A 25,691-nucleotide genomic window follows, 5' to 3' on the forward strand; every position below is an offset into this window, starting at 1 on the left:
CCCCACCCGCAAAGCTCCTGTTTCACTCAAAGATGGCGTCAGCTCTGGAGCCACTGCTCTCTGGCTGCATTTTTCAGGCTTGTTGTTGTCTGTGTTTCGAGCGCGTTCTAACACATTCTCCTCGGCCACTCGACCCGAAATTCCGGTGAGTATCGCATGGTCACACGCTGGCTTACAAATGCTCTCGGTTCGTTAGTCCGAACCGGACTCGTGGTTCTGTCTTTCAGCCAAGGAGCGGGAGAAGGTAGAGGGAATGGGGGGGGTACGCGGAGATGAAGGAAGGGGGAGGGCGGGGGAGCGAGCCGAGGCCTAACTACTTCCCTCACGGGCCTCGTCTCCTCCGCCACCGCAGGCTCCACGGTTGGGTAGGGAGGGCGGTTTACAGTAAGTGGTGAAGGAAGTGGAGGAGAAAATGGAGGAGGAAGCGCGCGTGAGGGATATATTTTTTCGTAAGCGTATCTGAGGCAGAGATTGAGGCCGCGCGCCGCCGTGTCAAACGTTGGCGCGAGGGAGGGAAGGCAGGGATCTTGGCGTTCTTTTTTAACGGCTCAAGCGCGGTAGCCACTGGTTACGGGCATTGTGTGTGTTTAGTTAGGCCGCGGTGTTTCTTCACGGCGTTTCACGTTGGAAGTGTCTGAATAAATGTCATTTTCACGAGTGTTACAGTGTAAAATAACTGGCGAGGGAGGGTGGGAAGGAGGGGGAACATTGAGGAAACATTGTCCTCATTGGTTGCACGTTGCTTGTGTTTTGGATCGTTAGGAAGCTAATAACATCCGCTTGGTGAGTTTGCGTTGTGTGGGAAATAAATAGATCACCACTTAAGCATATTTACAACTAACAAATCATTTTTAAACATCTGTTTGTAATATTATTTACGTTTTACAGCGTTCGAGCCTTGTTGCTGTGCCCTACCGATCCTCTCTATTATGGTTGCTGTTTGTTTACTAGTAGCCATGTGTTGAGACATTGTTTCTACTTTTTTAAATATTGTGTGCTTGTGAATCTCTGTTATGATATTGGATAACTTCAGTTTACAGTACTAATAATAATGGAGATAATAAAAGTTGTGTGATCATTTACATTGCTCTTTTAGACACGATTGTATGAATACATGAATGGCTTAATCTGTTTCTCCCAGTCGTATAATCTTATTAATAATGATTTTTCGTGCACTCATTGTCTAAGTCAAATTTATAATGCAACCCAGGATGTATTTGCAACATTGTATGTGTTTATGTTTGTGTGTACACAGTTAAAGGGATCGTTCACCCAAAAATGAAAATTTGGTCATCATTTACTCGCCTTCATGTTGTTACAAACCTGTATCAATTTCTTTGTTTTAATGAACACGAATGAAGATATTTTAATTAATGTTTGTAACCAAACTGATCATGAGCCCCATTCCCACTTATAGTAGTAAAAAAGAATACAATGGAAGTGAATGGGGCCCACGAACGGTTTGTTTACAAACATTTCTCAAAATATCTTCCTTCAAAAATAATGCAGGTTTGTAATAAAATGAGTGTGAGTAAATGATGACAGAATTTTCATTTTTGGGTGAACTATCCCTTTAAGCTGTGTGTGGTAGATATCTAGTTTTTGTTTACAGTAAAGCCATGGTCGTAGGGCCTTGTATGTTGTGATCTAAATGCAGAACTTAAATGTGCCTACTCTAGTAACACTTTTCCTATCATTGTGTAGATATTTGTTGTATGTATGTATGCTCTTATTAGTCTTTTTGGTTTTTGTCCTATTGTGTTTTTTCCAATCCTGATCTTGTTTTGTTTCTGTGCAGGTTGCAGGAGCTTTTCAGGAATACTCAGTAGGAAGATGTTCAGCCTGCTTTTCTTGCTGTAGTGAAGGATCTGTTCTGGACCACAGGTGTCAGCAGCGCTAGGAGGAACAGCGAGGAAGAGCGACTGGATTTTTGATAGACTTTCTCACATCTTTATTTTCCAAAGGGAGGAAAATCTACCTGCATGAGTGTCCAAAGGCCCTTCCACAGTATTCTACCATGATGCTCCATGTAAACGGATAACACTACATAACATTAAGGATTCTATCTGAGTGAATTTTTTTAAGGCACCCAAAACTCTTGTCTGCTTGCCTGTTGCATACCACCCCACTTTGCTTTGGTGTGGCCACCCTTCAGCCAGAAGGGGAACTGGGTTAGGGGAATCCGTTTTAGGTTGGGGGGGATATAGGGAGCCTATGCTATGGTGATCGGCTCCCTTTCTAAAAGCTCCTGCTCAGGCACAGAGAGACTTACTACACCTCCCCGGGACAAAGGATAGCCTCCTGGAAGGAGAATAAGGAGGAGGAGGGCGGCGAGGACAAGGCAGCGCCAGGGCTGAGGCCACTGGGTGCTTCCTAACGGTTGTAAGAGTGTTTTGGGCCGTGGCCCAACGGTATTGAAGCAGCCATGGTGAAGCTGGCCAACCCGTTGTATACCACCTGGATCTTGGAAGCCATAAAAAAGGTAAAAAAGCAAAAGCAGCGGCCGTCCGAAGAACGTATCTGCAATGCTGTGTCAATGTCCCACGGGCTTGACCGCAAGACGGTCTTGGAGCACCTTGAACTCAGTGTTAAAGATGGGTCTATACTCAAGGTGTCCAACAAGGGGCTCAACTCCTACAAGGACCCGGAAAACCCTGGGCGTATAGCGTTCCAAAAGCCCAAAACAGGGGGAGGAGGAGGAGGAGGAGGAGGAGGAGGAAGTTCCAGCACCACCTCTAGCTCTTCCAAAAAAGCTGGCCTGGACTGGAACAAACTGATCAAGCGCTCTCTAGAGGGACTTCACGAACCCGGTGGATCGACTCTGAAAAGCATCGAGCGCTTTTTGAAATGTCAGGCAGATGTTGCGTGTTACCTGTCGGGCAGCGGCTCTATGGGGCCGGGCCTGTTCCACCAGCAGCTCCGGGTGGCTCTGAAGCGGGCTGTTGCTCATGGACGTGTGGTAAAACAAGGTCCGCTCTTCTGCTTGGTAAGCAGGAGTTCTCATAACGACGGGACGGGCATCGTATCCCTAAATTCTCTGCCTCCAGTGCGTCTGCTACCCCACGAACAAGATCGGGTAAGATTATGAAACTCGTTTGGATCACATGGTTGCAGTGTTTTGGGTGGAGTACTTTGTTGGTTTAGTTTTTACTTTCAGTTTCTTTTGTTTTCAAGATATTTATTTGTGTATTTCACTTCTGTTTTCTTGAACCAAAGAAAATGTCTTGCTGCAGGTCAGGCATCCACAGGAAACTTTTGATATTTGAGGTTTTGTTAGTGCATTCAGACGGCAATGTTGATGGCTTTTCTCAAAGTTGACAGTGTTGTATGATCACAGTAGCTACGTTTACGTGCAACAAAATAATCCGTTTGTTATAATATTGATGGCTCAATCGGATTGAAAAGCCTTCATGTAAAGCAGAGGTGGGCAATTCTGCTCCTGGAGGGCCACAGTCCTGCAGAGTTTAGCTCCAACCCTAATCAAGCACACCTGGAAAATTTTTCAGGTGTGCTTGATAAGGGTTGAAGCTAAACTCTGCAGGACTTTGGCCCTCCAAGACCAGAATTGCCCACCTCTGATGTAAACACATTCGGATGCAAATTTTGATGGTATTAAAAGGGGTGATATAGACCGATCCGTCATCCGATAAGTACGCATGTAAGCGTGTGAATCGTAGTTTTATCTCAATTGGATCCAAAAATACCTTGTGCACATGCGCAGAACAATTGTGCTCAAGTTCATGTCTTATATTTACCTCTTATTTACGTATCACATAATTTTCTTCACAGAAACATGCAATAGCAAGGCAATGGCAACATGCTCTGTACATTCTGCAGTGTTCATGTGTACTTTCATAACATTACATAAAGTAGCATTGTGCCTTTTCGATAATTGGTTTTTATTACTTGTATCTAAAAACTTCTTAAGAACAACTTTCTCCAACTCAGCTTTGACTTTTATCAAGAGATAAAGCGTGAACTCGACAAGAGTGCTGTCCGCAGCATGGCATTTCAAAGTCTTCTGCTTTTTTCGAGTCTAGATTTGGACTATTGTTTAAATTGTTTCCACCAGTTGTTTTTTTCTGCGGGTTAAAGATGAAAGGATTTTGTTGACTAGTTATTAGTATTTGGGCTGTAAATAGTTATTGGAATGGTTTTGATACGCAAATCTGGCATCTCTGGCTGTGCACTTGTGCAGACGTTTGGTTCGGATTATATAGAATGTACATTTAATGTAAACAAACATTTCAATCAGATTGCAATGTTTGGGGTTACATGTAAACTGTGGTGTCATAACTTTTAATCGGATAGAATTAAGTCAGAGTGACACAAATTTGTGCATGTAAACAACATAGCCATCAAAAAACGTAACCGTTGTCAATTTGCAAAGCCAAGCCACATAATTCACCCGAAAACATAGCAGAAAAGACGAGATGGTCAAGAATAAAAGCCCACGAGAGATTTGCTTCCTGCCGAGCCTGCCAGCTGCAAGATGGGCTGCTTTAGGGGGAGAGAAAGAAAGAGACAAACACGTGAGGGAATAAGAGGGTGTGTTGTTTTTGTGTTTGGAAATGTAGGCGAAAACCAAGTGGAATGGGTTTGTGTTAGACAGGAAGCGGGAGAGGCAGGGATAGGCCTTATGTTTGTGTAAATGTGCGAGAGAGGTGAGATGGAGAGTTTTTTCGAAACGTGGTGCTGGCAGAAGAGATGCACGCATGCTCAGACCGATGTACTTCATAACACACCGCACAAGTGAGAGAAAGAGAGAGAGAGAAGGATGAAGATAGAGATAGAAGCTGAACAGCAGACATACAGGCGACAAGAGCAGGGCAATACACACACCCACTTTTTTGTAACCCGATAAATAGCAGCTCTGCCTTATGCTCCCCAGAGGCTAAACACACACACCCACCCCTCCTATCACATCTGATATGGGTCCCATCCCTGATGTGCACTGTAGGGTTTTGGCTGTCAGAGTGATGCCCTGCTAAATTTGAGCTCTGGTTTTACTGTCCAGGTCTGTGTTATGTTTTCAGGTACCTGACGTTGACAGCTTTACACACGGCCGAGGTGCCCCGTGTGTTGTGTCTGGGTCAGGAATTAAGTCTTCCACAAGTGTCTACCCCTTTGGAGTCACATGACCTCTTCAGGCATCTGCACTTGAGGAAAAGGATTAGATGTTGCTTTTAGACATTGCTGTGGAGATGCCAAATTGGAGATGGAAAGTTTCTTGTCTATTATGCACAGGTTTATAAGTTTGTCCACTGTTGCAGAATAATGATAATGTAATCTGCACTGTGTTCACTGATGATGTAATGTTAGGTTGCATATGTTTGGTTGTCTGGTTTGGTTGTCTTTCCACCCCCTGCTGGTTTGTTTTTGTAGCAGTGAGACCTCTGTGTTTTGACTAGAATGCATTTACAAATAGTTTTTTGCATGATGGTTCAAAATCAGCTTTCATATTTGCCAGTGGCTTGGGAATTGAGAATTTATGGGCTGTAATTTCTTACTTGCAGTGAGACTGTATATTGCTTTATATGAAAAATGTCTCTGGGACAATTGAATTTCCACTTTTCTCCTTGCATGTCTGTAAGACTCTGATGAGCTATTCGCAGTAGTGTTGGTTGAACTTAACTCGTCACAACATGAAGAGTAATAGTTATTTTGTTCATCATATTTTGTTTTGATACTTGATAGCTTTTTCTTTGAACTTGAATAGATATTTGGTGGCTTCTTTGATCGTGAAAGTTGAAAGATTTTAGATTTTTGCCAGGTTAAATTTGCAGATGTTTTTTTCTGTTGAGTTTTGCATTTACGTAAAATAAGTTTTAAGCCACCGTATCCATTTCAGTTCCTTACAAAGTAAATGCCCAAGTAACTTGATTTATTCACTAACGCTACAATTGGGCTCATAAGTAAAAAAAAGGAGCGAAATTGGTTTCCGTACTATATAGTAAGCGAAAATCAGTATGCAAGGTGATTAGTATGTCTGAATTCAAAATAGTGGTCGACCAATATATTGCCGAATCCGATTTATTGGTCTATAGTTGGTCTTTTTTTTAATTAACAGCCTTGGACGATAAATCTTTCCGTTTGGCCAATAGATTCTCCGGTTGGGTCACGCTAGCGCATTAACATTGTGTACCAAGATAAATACATTCGAGCCCATGCAGTGACCCACAGACCGACCGATTGTCGTACGACACCAAAGCACCGTAAGAGCAAACTGCTACACGCTGATGGCTTATGCCACACACAGCCAGCGTCGAAAAAACTGTTAGATGACTTTATCATTCATCTTTTACAGTCCCTCCAAAAAAAAACGGGGTTATGCGATCGCATATTTATACGGGGGCCGCATTTTTTATATACGCCGCACTTTCACCGCATAAATTGCAGATTTCTGCACGCAAAATATGCTGGGCTTTTCGTAACAAAAAGTCATGTATATCTTAGCAGAAAGTTGAAAAATTTTGCATTTACTTTACACATGCGCAGCTATGTCCCTTTTTGTCATGGGAATTTTAGGAAGTAATGTGATTACGTGAAGTGAACATCAATGAAAGCTGCAAACAGTTTTGGCAATTTCATCGCATAAAATTGCATAAATATCCCGCATATTCCATCGCATTTTTTAAGAAAACGTGCCGCAAGATCAAGGATTTTTGCCTGCAACAATCACAAAAGAACTGTTTTTCTGGAAGGACTGCTTTTAATGTGATTTGTGTTCTGTGAGGTGTCACATCTGCAGCCCAGCCGTAACTACAACTGGCGACAGTTGATTTTAGGTAACAAGAAATGTATTTGCCTTAAATGTACTTGTTAAACAACGGATACTTAAATTATTAACACGGTTGTTCTGATTACGTCATTTGTCAAAGGTCATAATGGGTCGCATAACAGTTAAAACGTGGCAAATGGAGTATGTCTGAAATGTTCAGTTTTTTTCCTGATTTACTGATAAAGACCTGTCACTGTCATGATCACAACCTTCTTAAAACCGAGGCCATCAGTAAAGCCCAGGTGCTTTGCAATTTTCTGCATGCGAGGAAGTGGGAAAAACACTCTCGCTGGTTTAAACGAATGTACCTAAGGAATTGGTGCCGTGCGCGGTAAAAACTACTGTAAAAATGGCTCTTTAAGTTTGTACCGCAAGCACATGAATGCACGTCATAAGCATTTGTTTACATCTGCGTTTACTTAACTGCGCTCTCTGCTCGGCTGCTTAAAGCAGCGCATTGCTGGCTATTCCCATGCAGTGGCCTGTGAGATCATTGTGGGTTATGTTGTAGTGCATTGCAGTGAGGAAGAGAGCAAAACAAATGGGTGAGCACTAGCTCTGACCCCGGTACGGAGGTGGTATACGAGCAGTCAACACACGAATGACTGTCGCACTCCTCCATTTAAACATGATCGCAGACTCACTTAAACGCTTTTGCTCTAATAGAGGGTCATTGCCGGGGCATATGTGGGGAGTGGAAGGGGGGCTGGAGTCAAACAAGGGGCATGGATGTATAGATAGGAAATCTCATAGCTTTGGGGGGTGTTATGAGTGTGTATATAAAGGACATTAAGTGGGCTGGTCCTGATGAGAGGGTTTTGTGTAAGAGTCAGCAGTAAGAGGGATGGGAGCCTCGTGTTGCCCTTTCACAGCTGAAAGCTCTAGGGTTGAAGGAAAGTTCTCCGGACGGTCATTCTGGGGACGTGTGAAAATCCAGATTGAACTGGGAGCCTATGACGTCCAGTTTTAGTTCAGGCAAGGGAGAAAGGGGATTATGGGACACTATGATATGGACATTAGGAGCAGGTGTTTAATTAAACCTCAAAGTTTGGAGCTGCAGCTTTTTACACATCGTACCAAGGTGCCCTCGAGTTTTAAATTGGCCTGCGGCTTTGCATGATCCCACTTCTCTTCTCTCTTCATTTCCTATGCTCTTTCTATTTGGCAGAAGTAGTGAAAAGTCAAAAATGTAAGCAAATAAGCCATCCTTCGAGGTTTTTGTCATGCAAGCTGTATTAGAATTCTGCATAATGTATTTGAACATTATGAACGTGTAAGGCGATGTGCACACTTTAAGTCCCCTTTCTGAATCTATTCTGAAGAAAAAGTGTGATGTGCGCATTGTAACGCTCAATGCTTTGAAGATTTTTTTTTTGTTATGTCTAGATCTCTTTGCTCTGATCAAGATCAGTCTAAATTATGTTTGGGTTACTTGTATGCAGACATTTTCTAGTACCTACAAAGCGTTGACAAAACTTTTTGTAAGGGACCTTCAGAACACCTTTTTTTTTTTTGTATATTTCTGGTCATTCGTTTGGAAAATATGACTGTTATATTGACCAAAGCATACGTTGAAATGTCACTGATAGTGCTTCAATTTTTGTTTTACATATTAACTTGTGGTTTTAGGATCTTCAATTGAAACAAAAAATGCATCAATTAATTATACAGTGGGTTTTAAATGGTCCACTCATCGTCGTAGTACATCATGTACCTTTTTAGATTTGACTTATTTCATGTTATGTTAAGGTTGTGCTATAGTGACCAAATACAATATACGATAAAAATCCTGATAAATTCGATCTGTATAAGTGGAATAAATGTTGAAAATATACAGTTGTACAACATGCAAGCTGTTTGGAAAGCGTATGTCTGACCTTAGTGTAGATTTTGGTAAAGCTTCTGTTGCAAAGAAGGAGGGTCATATCAGACCATACGGATATACACTGTATTGTTTCATCCCACTGGGAAAATAAATGCAGATTATATTACAAAACTTGATATACCACCCAGCCCTATGTTGTGTTTGTTTTACTTTTTAATAGCAGAAATTGAGAACAACGAATAGGAGAACTCTTACATTTTTCTACGAAGCTAAGGGTATATGTGGTGGTGAGGTAATATTTAATTGATTAAAACAGATTTTAGTAAGCATAAGGTTATGCTTACACTGGTAGGTGTTGTTGTCGTCCTCGAAGTAAAGAAGGGAATGGCGAAAATACTAGAGACATAAGTACAGAACGGCCTTTAACATTGATTATCTGTCTGGAATGTAATCAGTGTTGGTCCTTTTGTCCTGATTGCTCTTGCGTGGCATGAGATGATCATAAACATTACTGCAATGTAGAAAGATTTACAACACTTCAGTAGTAACCATTAGCAACACCAAACGACCATCATTTGTCTATAAACTTCTCAAGATCACTAAAATATTAGAGCCGAAGACATTTCAGAAAGGTTGTTTACGCTATTCTAACAAGACTCGATGCAATGTGCTGTAATGTAATCACTAAATCATATATTTTTCATTTAAAGCACTTTTTGTACAGTGTTAAAATTCTTAATAATTTTTGAGGCGCAGTAAAAGACAAAAAACGAAGATGATGACAATATAAAGTTTAAAATCATTCTAAATTTAAGGGAAAGTAGAGTCCACACCAATACAAAAAAAATATTGATGTATCACTTAGAAATATTGCAAATGTCAAATTGCAAATAAAACTTAATTTTGAAAAAACTATTGCAGATAAATGAATACATACTAAATTATTAATGAATTGCATGCTTTTTAACAGAAACTTCTAACAGGAATAGCTGCGTGATGAAGTAAAACTAAAGGGTTAATAAACACAAACTGAAGCGCTTTCTATATGATGCATGCTACATAATATTAAGCCTTGATTCAACATAAATGTATTATACAACATTCATATATCTGCAAAACATACAAGACTTAAACTAATTTAGGTACTGGACAGAAAGTTTAACTCCTGTGTTTTATGTGCACCATAATTGTGCGCTTTTAAACACGTCCAGTCAAAGCACAAGCTTCATAATATTAGGCAGCTTAAAGTCTTTTGCTATCATTTTACAGATTATCTTGTCATGTCGTCCTCTCACCTGTTCTCAGTCAAGATGTAATGCTCGTCTGGCTCTCCGGTATCTCTTGACATTTGATGTTTAAATATGAGATGTTATGAGGGAACTTGTGACGGCGCTGTACATTTTGCACCTGACTAAATGTATTTTCGTCTTACCGAAGTAATTCCGAAAATAACTGCATCCTTTTAAAACCATAGTGCCTCAGTCACGTGAGGTGTGTTCGACTTCACAGCATTGCGCAGATCTGCAGGGTTGCCGCAGCGCGAGTGCGCATAGGAAGCTTTTGAATCATGCATGCTACTGCTGTTATACGCCGGTCTGCGCAGCTTACGTCGATGTCAAACATGCACCAAGTCTTTACTTCCACAGGCGCTTGTAAGCTAACCAGATATCCAAATAAAAAATAACCACAAAAAATAAATAAACCCACACGGTCAAGGTTCTGTTTTTTTTAACATTGTATATCACATTATTTTACAAGTTATTGCACATCTTCAATATCATGTAGACCTAATATGAATTACATAGTTGACATGCAAATTTTTTAACCCTATAATACACAAATTTGTGCCTTGCATCACATACTGCTTCACCTCTTTTAACATTGATACTTGTAGGACTTTTGTGGCGTACAGTCATTGTGCCCCATGATGGATTTGAGTTGGACAAGGCTGAGTGTGATTTACCACACTCGGCGTGTGTGCGTGCTTTTCCGCTTCATTAAACCCTACTGTAAGATATATTTGCTATGGCCTGTTATTTGTACAAGATTCACTAGCGAGACCTCCAAGTCTGGAACACTCACTTTAGAGAAATGGGTTTTGTCACATTTTCACAGAAGTACACAAGTTACAATAGATTGTGGCATGTTTCGTAGATCTGTTTAGAAAGCTGTGATATCCAGGGACTTGATAAACCAACCAAAGGGCTTCATTTCTCCTTGATTTCCACAGGAGGTGTTTTGGAAGTTGCACGTGATCTGAAAGGTGTTTTATTGTTTGAACGGCTGTGAAAGGGCTTTTAGGAATAGAGAAAATTGGTTTAGGGTTGAATGAATGTATTCATTTATTACAATGGGACATCACCTGGTATCATGCATTGTCATAAAAGCGAGTGCTGGATGTGGTTAAAATAGGATGCATTTTAAGGCAAACTTTTCAGTGAATGTTTTAGCACACTACAATCCTCAATGGAAAAGGTGTGGTGGTGTTTTGGTCTTTGACACAGCCGGTGAGACTGTAATCTTGTCTCACCCTGTTGTCCAACATTGTCTGTGCATCTGCATGTTTGCGCTCTATTGTTTTGTTTTTCTCTGTGTTAGGGTGTGTGTGTCCAGCTGTCTCCCGTGCATTGATCGCTGGTGTTTTGGTACATGAGCTTTTGGGTGATGGGCTGTACAGGCAGGTGAATGCATAAATGAGTTTCACATGTTAATGAGAACCTTGACTGAGTCATAGACAAGGACAGTAGGTCTTCCTCCCTCCTTCCCCCTGCCTTTCCTCCACGGTCTTGTTGTATCCACAGTTACTCCTTCATATTTCAAGCTTGTGATTTTCTATGCGTAACACGCTCTAAGCTTTGCGTACATTAAGAGCAAATTGAAGGCTGGGTAAAACTGGCAGATTGATGCATTTGTGTAAGTGGGAGACTTTTATTCGGTCTGATGCACTTCTGTAAGAATAATTTTTCTCCTACATTGCTGGAATATTTTTAGATTTCCTGTGGTGGTCGACTGCCTGGCAGCTGTGCTTTAATTCGGCACTTTGAATAGTTTGTACGTCTGTTCAGTTATTTTACTTCTCTTTAGAGAAGTTGTTGTTGGAGGCGGAGTTGTTGTATGAATAATGAAGGTGTGTCTGCAAACTGGCCAAGTTGCTCCACTTGTTTTGACTTGTTCTGAACAATAGTCATTTTCTAAACGTATCACAATCAATACAAGTTTTGGGGGCTATTGTCCTGAATTGCTCAACTTTGTGTGTGTGTGTGTCTAGATTAGAGCCCGACCGATATGCATTTTTTTGGGCCGATGCCGATACAGATATTACAGAGTAAAAAAAGACCGATAACGATATATCGGCCGATATTCATTATGTGCATATTATAGTACAGTAAACATATACTACAGTATATTATACTACTACAGTTAGGCATGGGCCGGTATAAGATTCTGGCGGTATGATAACCTTTAGCAAAAATACCACGGTTTCACGGTGTTGCGGTATTGCCATTGCAACACTAAAATGTGTTATTTTCAAATGCCAGGTACAATAAAGCCTTTAAATTATAATATGCTTTCAAAACATATATAATATTTTCGTAATATATATTAAATGTAAACATCAAATCAATCACATGACTTCATGATTAAATGAATTTTGTATAAACACAGCTCATACCTTGGAGACGGTATCACAGAACATTTTAGTGGTTTTGAAACCTTGACTGTTTTAAACCTCGGTATATTTTGAAACCGGTAATCGGCCCATGCCTAACTACAGTACTGTACATAGAATACACTATATACATTAACAGAATATACTATATATGAATACTTTTTGCAATGATCACACTCTGATCACACCACAAATGTGGTGATCAAACACTTAAAATGACGTGACAAAGATATGTAATATAGGCAGGTGTGTTTTACAAGTTAACAATAAACTTTATTATCCAAAATGATTCTGATATAAGTGCACAAAACAGTAAATTTGACTTATTATAAATAACTTTAAAACACAAACAAAACAAAATACATATAACTTAAACCATTGTCAGTTTTAACGAGAATAATGTTATATAGGGCTTATTTTAAAAAATGGAAACTTATAAAGTCATTGTTTATTAGCTTTAGAGTAAGTTATGGACTTCACAAATTAATTAAAAACTTACCGTTAAGACGACAATGCTTGAATTACTGACAACATACTGATGTAGGCTAATGTTTAATGTACTGCACAACTTTTTTATAACACGAACCCACAGTGTTCTGCCGGGACTTTAAACTTTTATAAAACTGAAGCGTCTGCTCTCCGCCTCTTTTATTTAAGAAAGGGTGTAAAGTTGCGCGAGCTTATTTAATCAATTGCTTTGAAATGAGCATGTAACAGCACAAGCAGCTGTACTCCCACAGACTGCGCGTCAGTTTAAGCGCGTCCTTTCTCCGCCTCGCGTCATTTCTTCCGCTTGCGTTTGAAACAACTCGCAAGTGGACAAAAAAGACTGATTAAAACCACCAAATGTAAACAGGAATGTGTCTCTCTCGTCCACTTATAATCCAATCGACCAAAGCGCGCCTTAATACCAGGTGTAAAATGTTTTGAAGAAACCGCGTGACTGCCCCGGCCGCCATCTGAACTGAGAGACTGACTGAAGTGAAGGGGGTGGGGGATTGGCTGATGTCACTACAGTGAGTGACCTGCGTCGCCATTAGCAACCAATAGGGCGCACTCTGCTGGACAAACAAGTACTTACATCTTTCAAAAGCATTTAATGTGTTCTGTAAGGAACGTTCATATCGGCTTCATATCTGCGGCTAATACGCCGATACAGATATATCTGCGACATGCTCATATCGGCCGATAAAATCGGCAAAACGATAAATCGGTCGGGCTCTAGTCTAGATGTGATACCAGATGGGCCTCATTATATTTAGTAGGGCTGAACGATACATCGAATTTTCATCGACATCGCGATATGAACTCACGCGATGAACACATCGCAACAGACAGCCTTGAATGAAGGGAAAACGGTAAGCGCATGTAATAACGTTTGACCTATCATGTTTAGTCCTGAAGACATGGTTTGCGCGTTCATGCTATTAGGCCAATCAGGGGAACCCCCATGTCAGATACGTTCAGATTGATTTGTGAGGTGTCAGTTGCGACGCTTGCCTGTTGTGCCTGTTAGCAAAAACAATGGCGGAGGAGAGAAGAGTAAGGAAAATGTGTTGTCAGACGAAGACTTTGTGGTGAAAAGGAACAGCACTTCAGCTATATCATGGAATTATTTTGAATTTAGGAGAGATGACGCTGCAAACACAAGTACTGTGGAAGCGGTGATTCACATATTGCGGCGATTGCGCGCTCAAGTTCATTATTTCAAATGTATGTGCGGTCTGGAAGCGCCGCGGTCGCGACTCGCACGCGGTGCGACGCGCTCGTTTTTTCCAGGCTGTTCAAAAACATTTTAACTTTCAGAATGACACAAGTGCTGCGTGCAGGTCATGTCTCAATAACCTAAGTGTCTAACGTTTTCCACGCGTTTTAAGGCGCGACATGTGAATGGCACCCTAATGCTGAGTTTACACCAAACGCGTTTTGGGGCGTCAAAATCACGTCTACCGCGCGTGGTTTGCCGCTTGAACAATTTGGATGCATTCGCGCGTGTAGAGCGGTGTAGACGCGCGGAAAAAGCAAGCATTTCACGCGCGTCAGAGGCAAACTCCGCTTCTTGTGTGAGGGGCAAGTGCTATGCGGTTCTCTGTTTGTAGGATGACTTATGTTGACTGTGCATTTATTGAGAGAGTTACCAGTTTGTATTTGGTAACCTTACTATAGGGGGAAAATAAACGGCGCGGGTCGATAAACGTCACGTGACTCAAAAGTGAAGTGTGTATTACAACTTACCAGGTTGGCCAAAGTCCTTACTGACACTCTTCCAAGCGAGGTCCTTTTTATTCCTGTTTCCTCTATAGAAATAAGGACTTGTGTCGTATAGCTCTGGGTGACTGCGCACGGACAATATCGGTTGAGTGAGTGACTCCGGGCGGGGCTGCCACCACAGCAGCAGGCAGGCTCCTGATTGGTTAACGCGGCGCGAAATTCCGCCAAAGTTAAACATTTTTTAACTTGGGCGTCAGCCCCAAATTCGCCTGAACCGCAAAATGCACAAAGCACCTTTCGCGCGTACCGTGCACAACGCTCAATTAGCATCTTTCGCGCGAGCTTCACGCGCGAAAGAGGCGGAAACGCGTCTTCCGCGCCGAACGCCTCTTCCGCGTCAACGCGTCTTCACATTGACTTAACATCAAAATCACTCGCGCTTCACGCCTCTACCGCGGTTGATGTAAATGCAGCATAAAACATGAAAAAAATATAAAATATTTATCGCAACTCACATCGTCATCGCAACATTAAACAATGTCACCGCACATCGCAACTTTTCCTCACATCGTGCAGCCCTAATATTAAGTTCTCAATATATTTTTATTTCATACAGTTAAAACTAAGATATAAAGGCACGACAGTGATATTGAATTAAAGAAAATCTCTCCAGTAAGTGACAGACTAGATAAGTTTTTAAAGGAAGTTAGTGTGGCTTGCTAATGCAGCTGTGAACTTCAATGTCATCCATCATAAACTAACATAAAGAGAAGTGAAATGTTTTTTTTTCATGGTTGCTGTAGAGAATTGTATTCTGTTTAACCTATTTTTAATCGGATTGGGTGTTGTTTAAGAAAGAAAAGTAGTTTTTCTGCCCTTGAGTATGTGTGTGTATATTTGTGTGGACTTGAGTCAAAGGAAAATGAACCCAATAAATCATACTGTCCCTGTCCTCTCTCCTCCCTGCCTGGACCTGCTTAATACTGCTTTCTGCCTTTCTCTCTGTCTGTCTTTTCCTCTCTCTCTCTCTCTCTCTCTCTGTCTCTCTCTTAGCTGTTAGTCACTTTACCCTCTTAAAAGTTGCATCTTTAAATTTGTCATCTTTACAAGCACCACTGTCTTGTAAGACTCTTGCACCAGATTTTTTTTTAAGACGCCTGCCACAAGTGCTTTAAGATGTTACGCCAAGTCAAACATTATCTGACTTTAAAAGATAAAAAAATGCAGTTGCAGTCCATTTAATTCTGATTTGGTTCATCTAGATTGTTTGAAGTCTTGAATTCATCCATGTAATCAACTTGTCTGATTTGGGTCAAGTGTTCCTGTAACTATTGGTTTTAAAAACCACAGGTACAAAGATTTTTCTTTTAGCCCCCGTGACGAATACTAAATGCGTGGCTGGGTTTTTCCCACTCATTTGCACAAGACATCAATCGTTTTATGTCACTGTTTGCTCAGTTAATCTACCGATGGGTCTACACTGACCAGCGTGAAATCAAACACATCTTAACACATCTCGCACATAACCGCAAGAATATACAGGGTCATTAGACATTGCAGATATGAGAGATAGAAAGAGAGTCTGCGAACTTCTAAAATAACACAAAAACATTATCTATGAGAGTTAAGGTCTTAGACATCAGTTGCCCAGGTCAGGAAAACTGGATAGAAGATAAAAAACATGTAAAAGATTTTTTGTAAAAATGTGTTTTCTATACCAAGAAAGTGACAAGATGAAAACCACTATTTTCTTTTACAAACTTTCACATAGCATCTTTAAGTTATGATAACATAAAAAATTTAAATCCGTAATTTGATTTTCAAAGATTTATTATAAAAACTGATTTTTTTTTTGCAAAATGCAAAAACATCAATGACAATTAAAAAAAAATTATATAAATCTATTGAATCAATATATAAATGTGCATTCATCTTTGCCATGTTATATTCATTTAGTTGACTAGTGGTATACACTGATTAAAAAAATAAACATTAATGGCATTAATAAAAACACTTACTTTGTCATATTAGGAACACTGCCATTTTTGCTGTCATCCTTGGGACGTCGTCACTGAACTTTTTTTTTGACAGTCATCAGCTGTAAATTGTTTCGTTGACTTCGAGAAAATTAATGGAAAGTTTTTCATAAGATCCCATGGGGTCAATGTGTTAGCATGACAGAAGCTTGGTGCCGTCTTGTGAGAACAAGCGACAGTCTGCATTTTTCCTTCAGCCAAGTTTTTTTCACATAAAATTAATGATTTTGATGGCTTACGTTTCTTCTCCGCCACAGGAATCCACCACAGGTTTATCAATGCCATCAAAATTATTATTTTGTTTTGTTTGTTTGTTGATCACAAAGTACAAAGTAGATGAGGAAAACTAAGATTATGTGTGTATTCAACCCCCTGCCATTGTTGTTTACAATGCGTGGAATGGTGCGCTGTGATTTGTTGAGCGGATTTATTGCATTCAGCAGAGAAGGAGGACTGGTGTTTATCGCGGTTTGGAAAAAAGGGAGAAAAGATGACAGAATAACATGGTGGATATCAGATTTTGCGTAAAATTAAAAAATAATTTTTTAATACTGACCTGATACAATACTGATTTTGGCGGTAACAATAAAAAAAGCATTTATCGTGTTTTGCAACCAAACTTCATACTTCATATATAGCCATGCCACTCATCTCATTATAATATGCTAACTGGACAACATTGGATATATGCAGACTTTTTTTGCCTTTTCTCTGAATTTTTTATTTTTTTTGAAAATTCTGCCGAATGATTTTAAATGTTTTAAAAAGATATTAGAGAATTTAAGCTTTAAATATTACAAAATTGTGTCTAAAATAATTACTTTTTAAAGGCTTACAAAAAATGAATGTACCAAATCAATGAGTCCTTTGAATTAAACTGGACCAACATGCAATATAATTGTTTTGTATATAAAATTACATAAACAATAATGTTATGTATTATAACAGAATAACAAAAACCTTGTGTTAATACGTTCTTATATGAATTTAGTATCAAGATAAATTCATCATTTTTACAACGCAATGTAAACTTTTTATATTAAACGTAACAAGAGCATTCGTCTTGTAAACGGATTTGAAATGATCACGTGTTGACTGTGGTGTCACATAGACGACAGATTCAAGTGAGATCTCCTAAACTCTGAGTTAAGTTTTATTTTTCATCTCAAATATCAAATGGTTTGTGCTCTCTCTCATTAAAAACGGTCACAGCAAACCGCATGTAAGGGGTTTATATGTGCTTGTCAATGATGGCTGCTGCTTACAAACATGCACAAGCATGGGGTATGATGCGCATTAAATTTGTAATATTTTGCTGATATGTTTTACCTTTTGTGTAAATTGTGTATTTTGGGGTGTCTTATACAGAATTAGTTAAGGAGGTTGTATGATTCTTTGGTTCATAACTTCCTATTCTGAAAGTTTGATCAATTGTGCAACAAAGGTAGTTAAGTATATTTGTTATCAAATTATTTGTCAGTAATACAGTTATTTTGGGGAAAAATTGTAATATTGCATTGTAGGCCGATTTAAGGTGTGCCTACAGTCTGGTGCCCTGGCTATGCTTAGAATATTGCTCTCCACAATCTGCTGCTGTTTCGTTTCACATTGTCCTAGATTTGTTAACCTTTTCTACACACATCTGTCTCCTTTCCGAGATGTGTAACTGTTTGTTTGTTTGCTCTGTGTGTATGATGCATACTGCGTCGTGGGTGGGTCTCTCTTGGACAAGCTGAAAGATTAATGGGGCTCTTAAAGCAAATGTCAGATGGTGTGGCTTAGAATAAGCATCGACACATGCCTTTGTGCCCACACCCTGACAACAAACCCACGTCTGGTCCCACACATCCACTGTGATCATGTCCACAGGACCTTTTCTGTAAATTAATACTCTGACCCTCTATGGCAATCTGTGTTTTTGTTAGGATTCAAAGCTACCTTTGCATATTTTTAGGCCAGCAAGTTATAAGTTGCAAATAAAAGTTGCTATGTGAAATGAATACATTGGTTTGCGTTGACACCTGGGGTAATTTCATATGTAATGCAGTGATGGCTTGACCAGTCTGTGAAAACCAAGCTGAAGTACATTTTTGTGATTTACTACATAAAATCACCTACATACATGAAAATGATTGAAATCATACTTTGATGCTCCAAATCTCATCATTAGTTTATAAGACTTCAGTCTGGAGTTCACAGACATAGTCTCATATTTCATGCATGATTGCATGATGGGTATGTTATTTGTAAAGGGTTCGTACACGGTGTTTTACCTTTTGAAAGTGTGTCTGTTTGCTTCAGGCTTTAGTAAATCTCTGTAGAGGTATAGCAGTGTCCTGAGATTGAGGTTAATGTAGCTGGCCATAATAGGGTTCATAAAGCGCAATTAATTTGTCCAGTGTTTCCATAGCGTAGCTCATTTGCTCAGTGTTCAGACTTGTGTTGTTTCAGCTTATCAATGGATCTGCTCAGACATTAAGTGTCTAATTCGCTCTTTCTCTGTTTTTCTTTATCTCTTTCAGCCTGTGGCAGAGCCCATACCTATCTGTAGCTTCTGTTTGGGGACCAAGGAACAAAACCGCGACAAGATGCCAGAAGACCTCATCTCCTGCGCAGACTGTGGCAACAGCGGTAAGGAACGGTGTCAAAGTTCACCTATCCACAACCAAGACCCATTAGCCGCTATTGCATCTGTTGGGCCAGTGCGAGCCAGGGCTTCAAATGGGCCTCACGAGGCCAATAGCCTTCAGTCTCCAGCTGCGAGGCCAAAATCAAGACATGTTTGAACTAGGGTTGTTTCTCAACATGCGATCTTCTTCAGCGATCTTGCGTCATTGTGTTCTCGCTCTACATCATCATTAACCGTCAAAGTTAAATTTAAATTCTCAAGAACACAAGTCAGAGGACGCATGAAAATAACCAGATGTGATATCGAGGATGCATCAAGTGCAGACTTGCACCCTGAAATCGCTTTATGCCCCAGAAGTCATTGCAGCAAAACGATGGCGGAGGTCAGGTGACCAACAAGAAGATCGCACACTCTCAATTCTCACAAGTGCATTCTGTGTTCTCGTGACGAGTCTGTTCTTCCAAGGTCGCCTGGCAAGACCGATCTACATGAGAACGCAAGTCCTTGCTTTCTTGGAATTAAGAAACAGCCTAGGTCTTCTCGGGTCCAAGGATATGTACCGAACCGAAATGACCCGAATCACTCTTTTCCCAAACCAGGCGTGCATAAATAGTTTTTTTTTTAGAAAGACCAGACCCGAGACAAACCCGATTCTGACCCGACCTAGTAAGCAATTTTTTTTAAAGCCGACTGTAAACTGCAGTCAGTCTGGAGCCCCACACCCACCAGTCACATAAACCCTGGTGGCCTCGCAATCATTTTTACTCGCTGCTTCATTTGTTATCTAAGACAATACCGTGGTAACCGCTAAAATGTGCATTCAAAATTGATTGAAGTCTTGCTCAACGAAAAAAAATGTACTGCCACTCACACGATGTGGCAAGCGCTGTTGGTAAACAGATGAGGGGTTGGAAAAGGACTCGATGCGGACACACAAGATGGTTCTGGTTTTCTCTGGTCCGTTCGGCAAAACACATTCATTTTCAATTATCCAACACCAGTAATATTATACCCGACCCGTATCCGAGGCACACATAAAACGTTTAGACCCGATCGGACCTCGTTTTTTTTGGATCCAAGTGGATTCGTGAAGACCTCTAGTTTCAATCGTCAGGCCTGTAGTGTGGCCACGCTTCCATAAACCCCGCCCTAACTAGATCTCACAAGTTCACGCAATCCTGCCCGTTTCAGCATGAGGAGGAAGTCACTTAAACCTGACAGGAGTTTTATCGCATCATCATACAACAAACACAATAGAAAGAAACGTGGCGCATGTTTGCATGTGAAAATGGTACCATTGGCCCAAAGTATTTGGCCAGCCAGTAAAGCCTTGCCCTTTGGCCCCAAGGAAGCCCCAGTGAGGCACAATCAAGCACCAGATATAACAGTGCAAAAGGCACAAGGCCCTGGCACGCCCACTTGTGGCCCAATAGTGCAAACACTGCTATTGTATGACATTGATTGCCACTGTGTATCTCCATATCAGCATGTCTTATTCACTCTTACTTTGTCTTTTTAGGTCACCCGTCCTGTCTGAAGTTTTCTCCAGAGCTCGCAGTAAGGGTCAAAGCTCTGTGGTGGCAGTGCATCGAGTGCAAGACCTGCAGCAACTGTCAGGACCAAGGGAAAAATGCTGTAGGTCTTTTTCTGTCACTGCAGCCTCATCATCATTTAGGCTGCATCTCAAATCATAAACTTACTGTACTCATTTAACATGATGCCTTTGAGTATGCTGTAATGCAGGGGTCTCCAACGTGGTGCCCGAGGGCACCAGGTTTGCCCGCACGGAGTTGCCTGCCAAAGCACATTCTACTAATAGCCCCAATTTTAATATTTATTTATTACATATTTTTATATTAGCTTGGCTTCTTTTGAGTATGTTAACATTTTAAACAACGATAAAACATATCAACAAGTAAAATAAAATCAACAAGTAAAACAAAAAAGTTTTGAGTAGACTATATCAAAAAAGTAACCTTCCAGATTTTTTTAAACACTTGTGTTAGCCCTTGCTCACAAAAAGGTTGCTGTAATGTGAATTGCACGACAAACCTTCTAGCTAAAGACGTTTTAAATTGGCCTAAAATTTCGGTTTGCTTCCCTTTTAAAATAAATTGGTTGTAAGCAAGAGTAACTGAAAATTCTTTGGCTTGCTATTTTCATGGTCTATGATTTGAGATGCATTAATTTGCATACTATTTTGGATAGATAGTGTGTGAATATGAACTTGGTATGGTTATTGTCACCTACCTTATGTTCCTTATGTCAGTGGTTCTCAAACTGGGGGCCCCAAGATGATGCCGGGGCGGGGGCAAAGTTTTGACATTTTATAAAATACATTAATTTATCATGAATTCTGTGTAATTAAACCTCAGAAAAAAGCCTAATAACCAAAACCACTACATTGTATAATTTAATGTTTTGTTTAATAAAATTTAAAAAAAAATGATTTGGGTACTTTGTGCTTTGAAAGTGCCAAGTGTTGACTTCTGTGTATGGTTTTTGTGTTTTACAGGAGAACATGTTGTTTTGTGACTCATGTGATCGAGGTTTTCACATGGAGTGTTGTGACCCTCCACTCATGCGAATGCCAAAAGGTGAGTTGTCCAGACACTCGAAAACAGTGAGCACCAAAAAAGTAATTGCAAAAATATCACAAAGTAATAGATATACTGTTCACTTTTTGCACAATATTTGGACCCTTTTCTTCTTGCAGTATTTTTATGTGAAGGAGCTGCTTTCTGTAATAATTAATTATTTTGATAGTCTAACAATTTCTGACTTCTTCTCTGCAGGCATGTGGATCTGTCAGATCTGTCGGCCGAGGAAAAAGGGAAGAAAGCTCTTACATGAAAAAGCAGCACAAATCAAACGGCGATACAATGCACCACTCGGGCGGCCGAAGGGCAGGTATGTAAAACCTTTTTTCACAACCACTAAAAAGGATAAATTGTCTAAACAGATTATTACAACTATTGCATGCTCTCCTGTCCTCAGACCGGGTCGTCCATTTAAAAAGCTTCGAGGTGGTGGGCGGGGCAGAAGGCGGCGGGGTGCCGGAGGTTTGGACCAGTGCTCGCAAGGGTCTTCCTCTCCACACTCTTCCTCGAGCTCTTCGTGCGAAGGTTACCCCGGTGACGACCGCATGCTCTTCTCCCTCCACGACGACGATTCTGCACAGGGCGGCCTGCGCTTTAACAAAAAGACAAAGGGTCTGATCGACGCCCTCAGTAAGTTCTTCACGCCATCCCCGGATGGACGAAAAGCCCGCACAGAGGTTGTGGACTATTCCCAGCAATACCGTATCCGCAAGAAAAGCAAACGCATGGGCGAGCAGGATGACACGACAGGTGACGATGGGTCATAAACTACACCTTCAGGGGATTTTTGTCCCAATCTAAGGAGATATTTTGAATATCTCTGCTGGATGCTACAGAAATGTTCTTTTAAACCAAAAAATGATTCGTATTGGCAAATTGTCCTTGATTAAAACAATGCATAAATGTGTGAAAATAAATGTTATTGCATAGAGCTTCAGTTGGTGATCTGCTTGTATTTTATTCACTTTGACTGTTTTAAGTGACTTGTCTTTTTGCATCACAGACAATCAGGAGTGTGGAGACGGATGGCGGGAGGATGAAGACAAGCTTCCAGGACACGAGAACCTAACCGAGCAAGACGTTGAGCTCTTCAGACGCATACAGGAACTTGCACTACAGGTACAGAAATAGATCGACCCATCATTAGAGGTGTGGCAGGATTGAGGAAGAGATCGTCTGTTGAATTGAAAGCAAACCAAATCCTTTTGTCAATAAACCAGATTTGGTTTTGTAGGTATATGCATTGTTTGTTTGCAATTGCAGGCTTTCACTATATTAGTCAGGAGGGTGAAAGGATTTATTTTTTTGGCAGAGTGTAATGTGAGAATTTGAGTTTCTATTATCTTGCTTCTCACAGTGACACAAACGCATATATACATACTCGCTGATTGGTCTGTGTGTTCAGGCTTTCTGCACAAGCATTCGCTCTCAAACAGCCTCAGGCCATCAGCCTAAGAAAAACACTTTCTAACCCAGAGAAAGACACCTGTACTTGGCATCAAAGCTGAATAAAAGCTAGTTTGCAAGGTATTTTCAAAGATAAGGATAGATAGATTCCCTGAGTCCGCTGCTGGATTGTAGTTGGTACTTTTTATATGTGTTGTTAACGTTGTGTTAAGCTTGGTGACAAGTTAGTGGCTCACCGGAAGGCATACACAAAAGAGCTTAAAGATGTTTATGTTAAAAATAAGTAGATATAACATGGACATTTTTATAAAGATAATTGTGACCGTGCTATCGAGGCTTTAGCATTGCACATCAGAGATATGTTCAGTTAGAGTGCATAAGTATCAGGGATTTGCTGGCATGCTTTAAGTTTTTTTTAATGTGATGCAAATCCCTGAGTGTTAGTCTCAGTGCTATTATTGCAAATTAAACGGGTTATGTTATTAGTGCTATCACAACAAACACACATCTCGGGTCTTGAAACAGGTTTGATGCAAATTAACTGTAATGAGTCGGAATGTAAGTGTTTGTATGTGCACATGCACATGCACTCAAGAAATATACTGTGAATGTTCTTGAAGATGCAAATTACAAAGCATACATGTTTTTTTGTTTTGTAAAACATGAGACATTTTTAAGGGGACATTTCATAAGACTTGTTTAAGATAAGTCAAATAAATCTTTGGTGTCCCTAGAGCAGTGGTTCTCAAACTGGGGGCCGTGAGATGGTGCCAGGGGGGCCCCAGTTTTATGACATTTTATAAAATACATTCATTTATCATGAATTCTGTCTAATCAAACAAAAGAAAATAAGGCTACTAACCAACAGCACTACTTTGTATAACTCAATATGTTTTGTTTAATTAAAATGTAACATTTTAGAACTGTTTTTTGTCATACATTTTCTTTGGGGGGGGGGGGGGGCTGCAAAGAAATTCACTTAACACAAGTGGGGCCGCACACGGAAAAAGTTTGAGATCCACTGCCCTAGAGTATATATGTGAAGTTCTAGCTCAAAATACTATACAGATCATTTATAAGAGCATGTTAAAATTGCCACTTTGGAGGAAATTGTGGTGTTTTTGGTTGTGTCCTTTTATCTCTTTCCCCACCAGCGTTTAAAAAAAAAGTTGCCAGCCAGCGCCAGCATTTTCATGATTTTCACAAAAGTTTAATGCCTTCTAGATGTTCTTCTTTAAATATATAAACAAACAATATGTCAAATGAAAGAACAGACCCTTTGCTTTCAGAAAAAAAAAATGTTTCATCCTACCTTCATTAGTTCTCTTTTATCACCTCTCAAATATGGGTAGGTTTCTTCAAAAACACCCAATTTTGAGCAAAAAGCTGAGATAATAAAATTTTTGTGAAAGACTTTTGATAGAGATCATATTCAGACCGATCATAAAAATATACACAGAGTTCTGTTTCTTTCAAGTGAGGTGCTACTTCCGGGTTGTATAAGTTGCGGAAGTGCGCCTAGTGGATAATAGCGTTATTGCGGAAAGCCGAAAATTCTCATCATTGGCAGGGAAGCGTTTTCTCTTAATTGACGAGTTATCTAGTCAATGGCGGCGAAAGTTAAATGCAAATGAGCTGATCTCTGCACTAAGAGCCTGTTTACACTTGGCATTAACATGCGTTTTCATCGATCGGATCACAAGTGGATGGCGTTAATGCCAGGTGTAAACGTTGTTTAAAACATTTTGAGCTCATCCACTTTCGACCACTTTCAACCACATTCAGAGGTAGTCGAAACCCCTTTCAATCGGATTGCTTTTGTAGTGTAAACGCAAATGTGGTTGAATGTGTTCGAACAGCCCCACGTGACCGCCTTCTCTCCGCCCATTTATATAATCTGAGGTACTAAACACAAGTTTTACGTCTTTTCTTGACTTCTGGCGCGAAAACACTGTAACAGCACTATCTTTAGCCTTTCATTGATAAAACTAAAGCGTCTGATCTCCGCAGTTTCATTTTGAAAGCGTGTGAAAGTTGCGTGATCCTATTTCATCAATTGTGCTCTAACATATACACGTACAAAACTCTGTGCAGCATGTTTACTTGCTAAACAAGCAGTGGACTCCGACATAATATTAGTTTGTGTCCATATAAACTCATAGTTACTCCCGCTCGCCCACTGTCTCTCAGACCACCCCCTGTACACAGTATTCAGGACAGAAGCAGTCGAAAGTGGACAAAAGAGACAGATTTAAATACCAGGTGTAAACGTAATGTGTCTCTCTCGTCCACTTGTGATCCGATCGATGAAAACACATCTTAATACCAAGTGTAAACAGCCCCTAAGTGGCAGTGCCGTAGTTGGATAGTGCATATTAAGGGGTGGTATTATGCCCTTCAGACATCAAGGGGAGCCAACTTTCAATGACCTATTTTTTCACATGCTTGCAGAGAATGGTTTACCAAAACTAAGTTACTGGGTTGATCTTTTTTTTACATTTTCTAGACTGATAGAAGCATCAGCAATTAATT

The 25,691-nt window shown here is 40.3% G+C and overlaps 1 protein-coding gene across 2 annotated transcripts in view; it reads left to right on the forward strand.

Moving 5' to 3' along the window:
* Positions 1-25,691, forward strand: part of kat6a (K(lysine) acetyltransferase 6A) — a 37,687-nt gene continuing 11,996 nt past the window's right edge. Inside the window, exons 1-8 of one of the 2 annotated variants that reach the window (XM_065250867.1) lie at positions 1-145; positions 1,799-3,076; positions 19,046-19,154; positions 20,672-20,787; positions 21,668-21,749; positions 21,948-22,062; positions 22,150-22,502; positions 22,756-22,871. In XM_065250867.1, coding sequence (XP_065106939.1) covers positions 2,426-3,076; positions 19,046-19,154; positions 20,672-20,787; positions 21,668-21,749; positions 21,948-22,062; positions 22,150-22,502; positions 22,756-22,871 — 1,542 coding nt within the window. In that variant the 5' untranslated portion in view covers positions 1-145; positions 1,799-2,425. Of the gene's footprint in view, positions 146-428; positions 784-1,798; positions 3,077-19,045; positions 19,155-20,671; positions 20,788-21,667; positions 21,750-21,947; positions 22,063-22,149; positions 22,503-22,755; positions 22,872-25,691 lie in introns of those variants that run through there. The other variant, XM_065250868.2, reaches the window with a different exon arrangement.

Source organism: Paramisgurnus dabryanus, chromosome 5 (genome assembly GCF_030506205.2).
Source record: "Paramisgurnus dabryanus chromosome 5, PD_genome_1.1, whole genome shotgun sequence".
Taxonomy (NCBI): Eukaryota; Metazoa; Chordata; class Actinopteri; order Cypriniformes; family Cobitidae; genus Paramisgurnus; species Paramisgurnus dabryanus.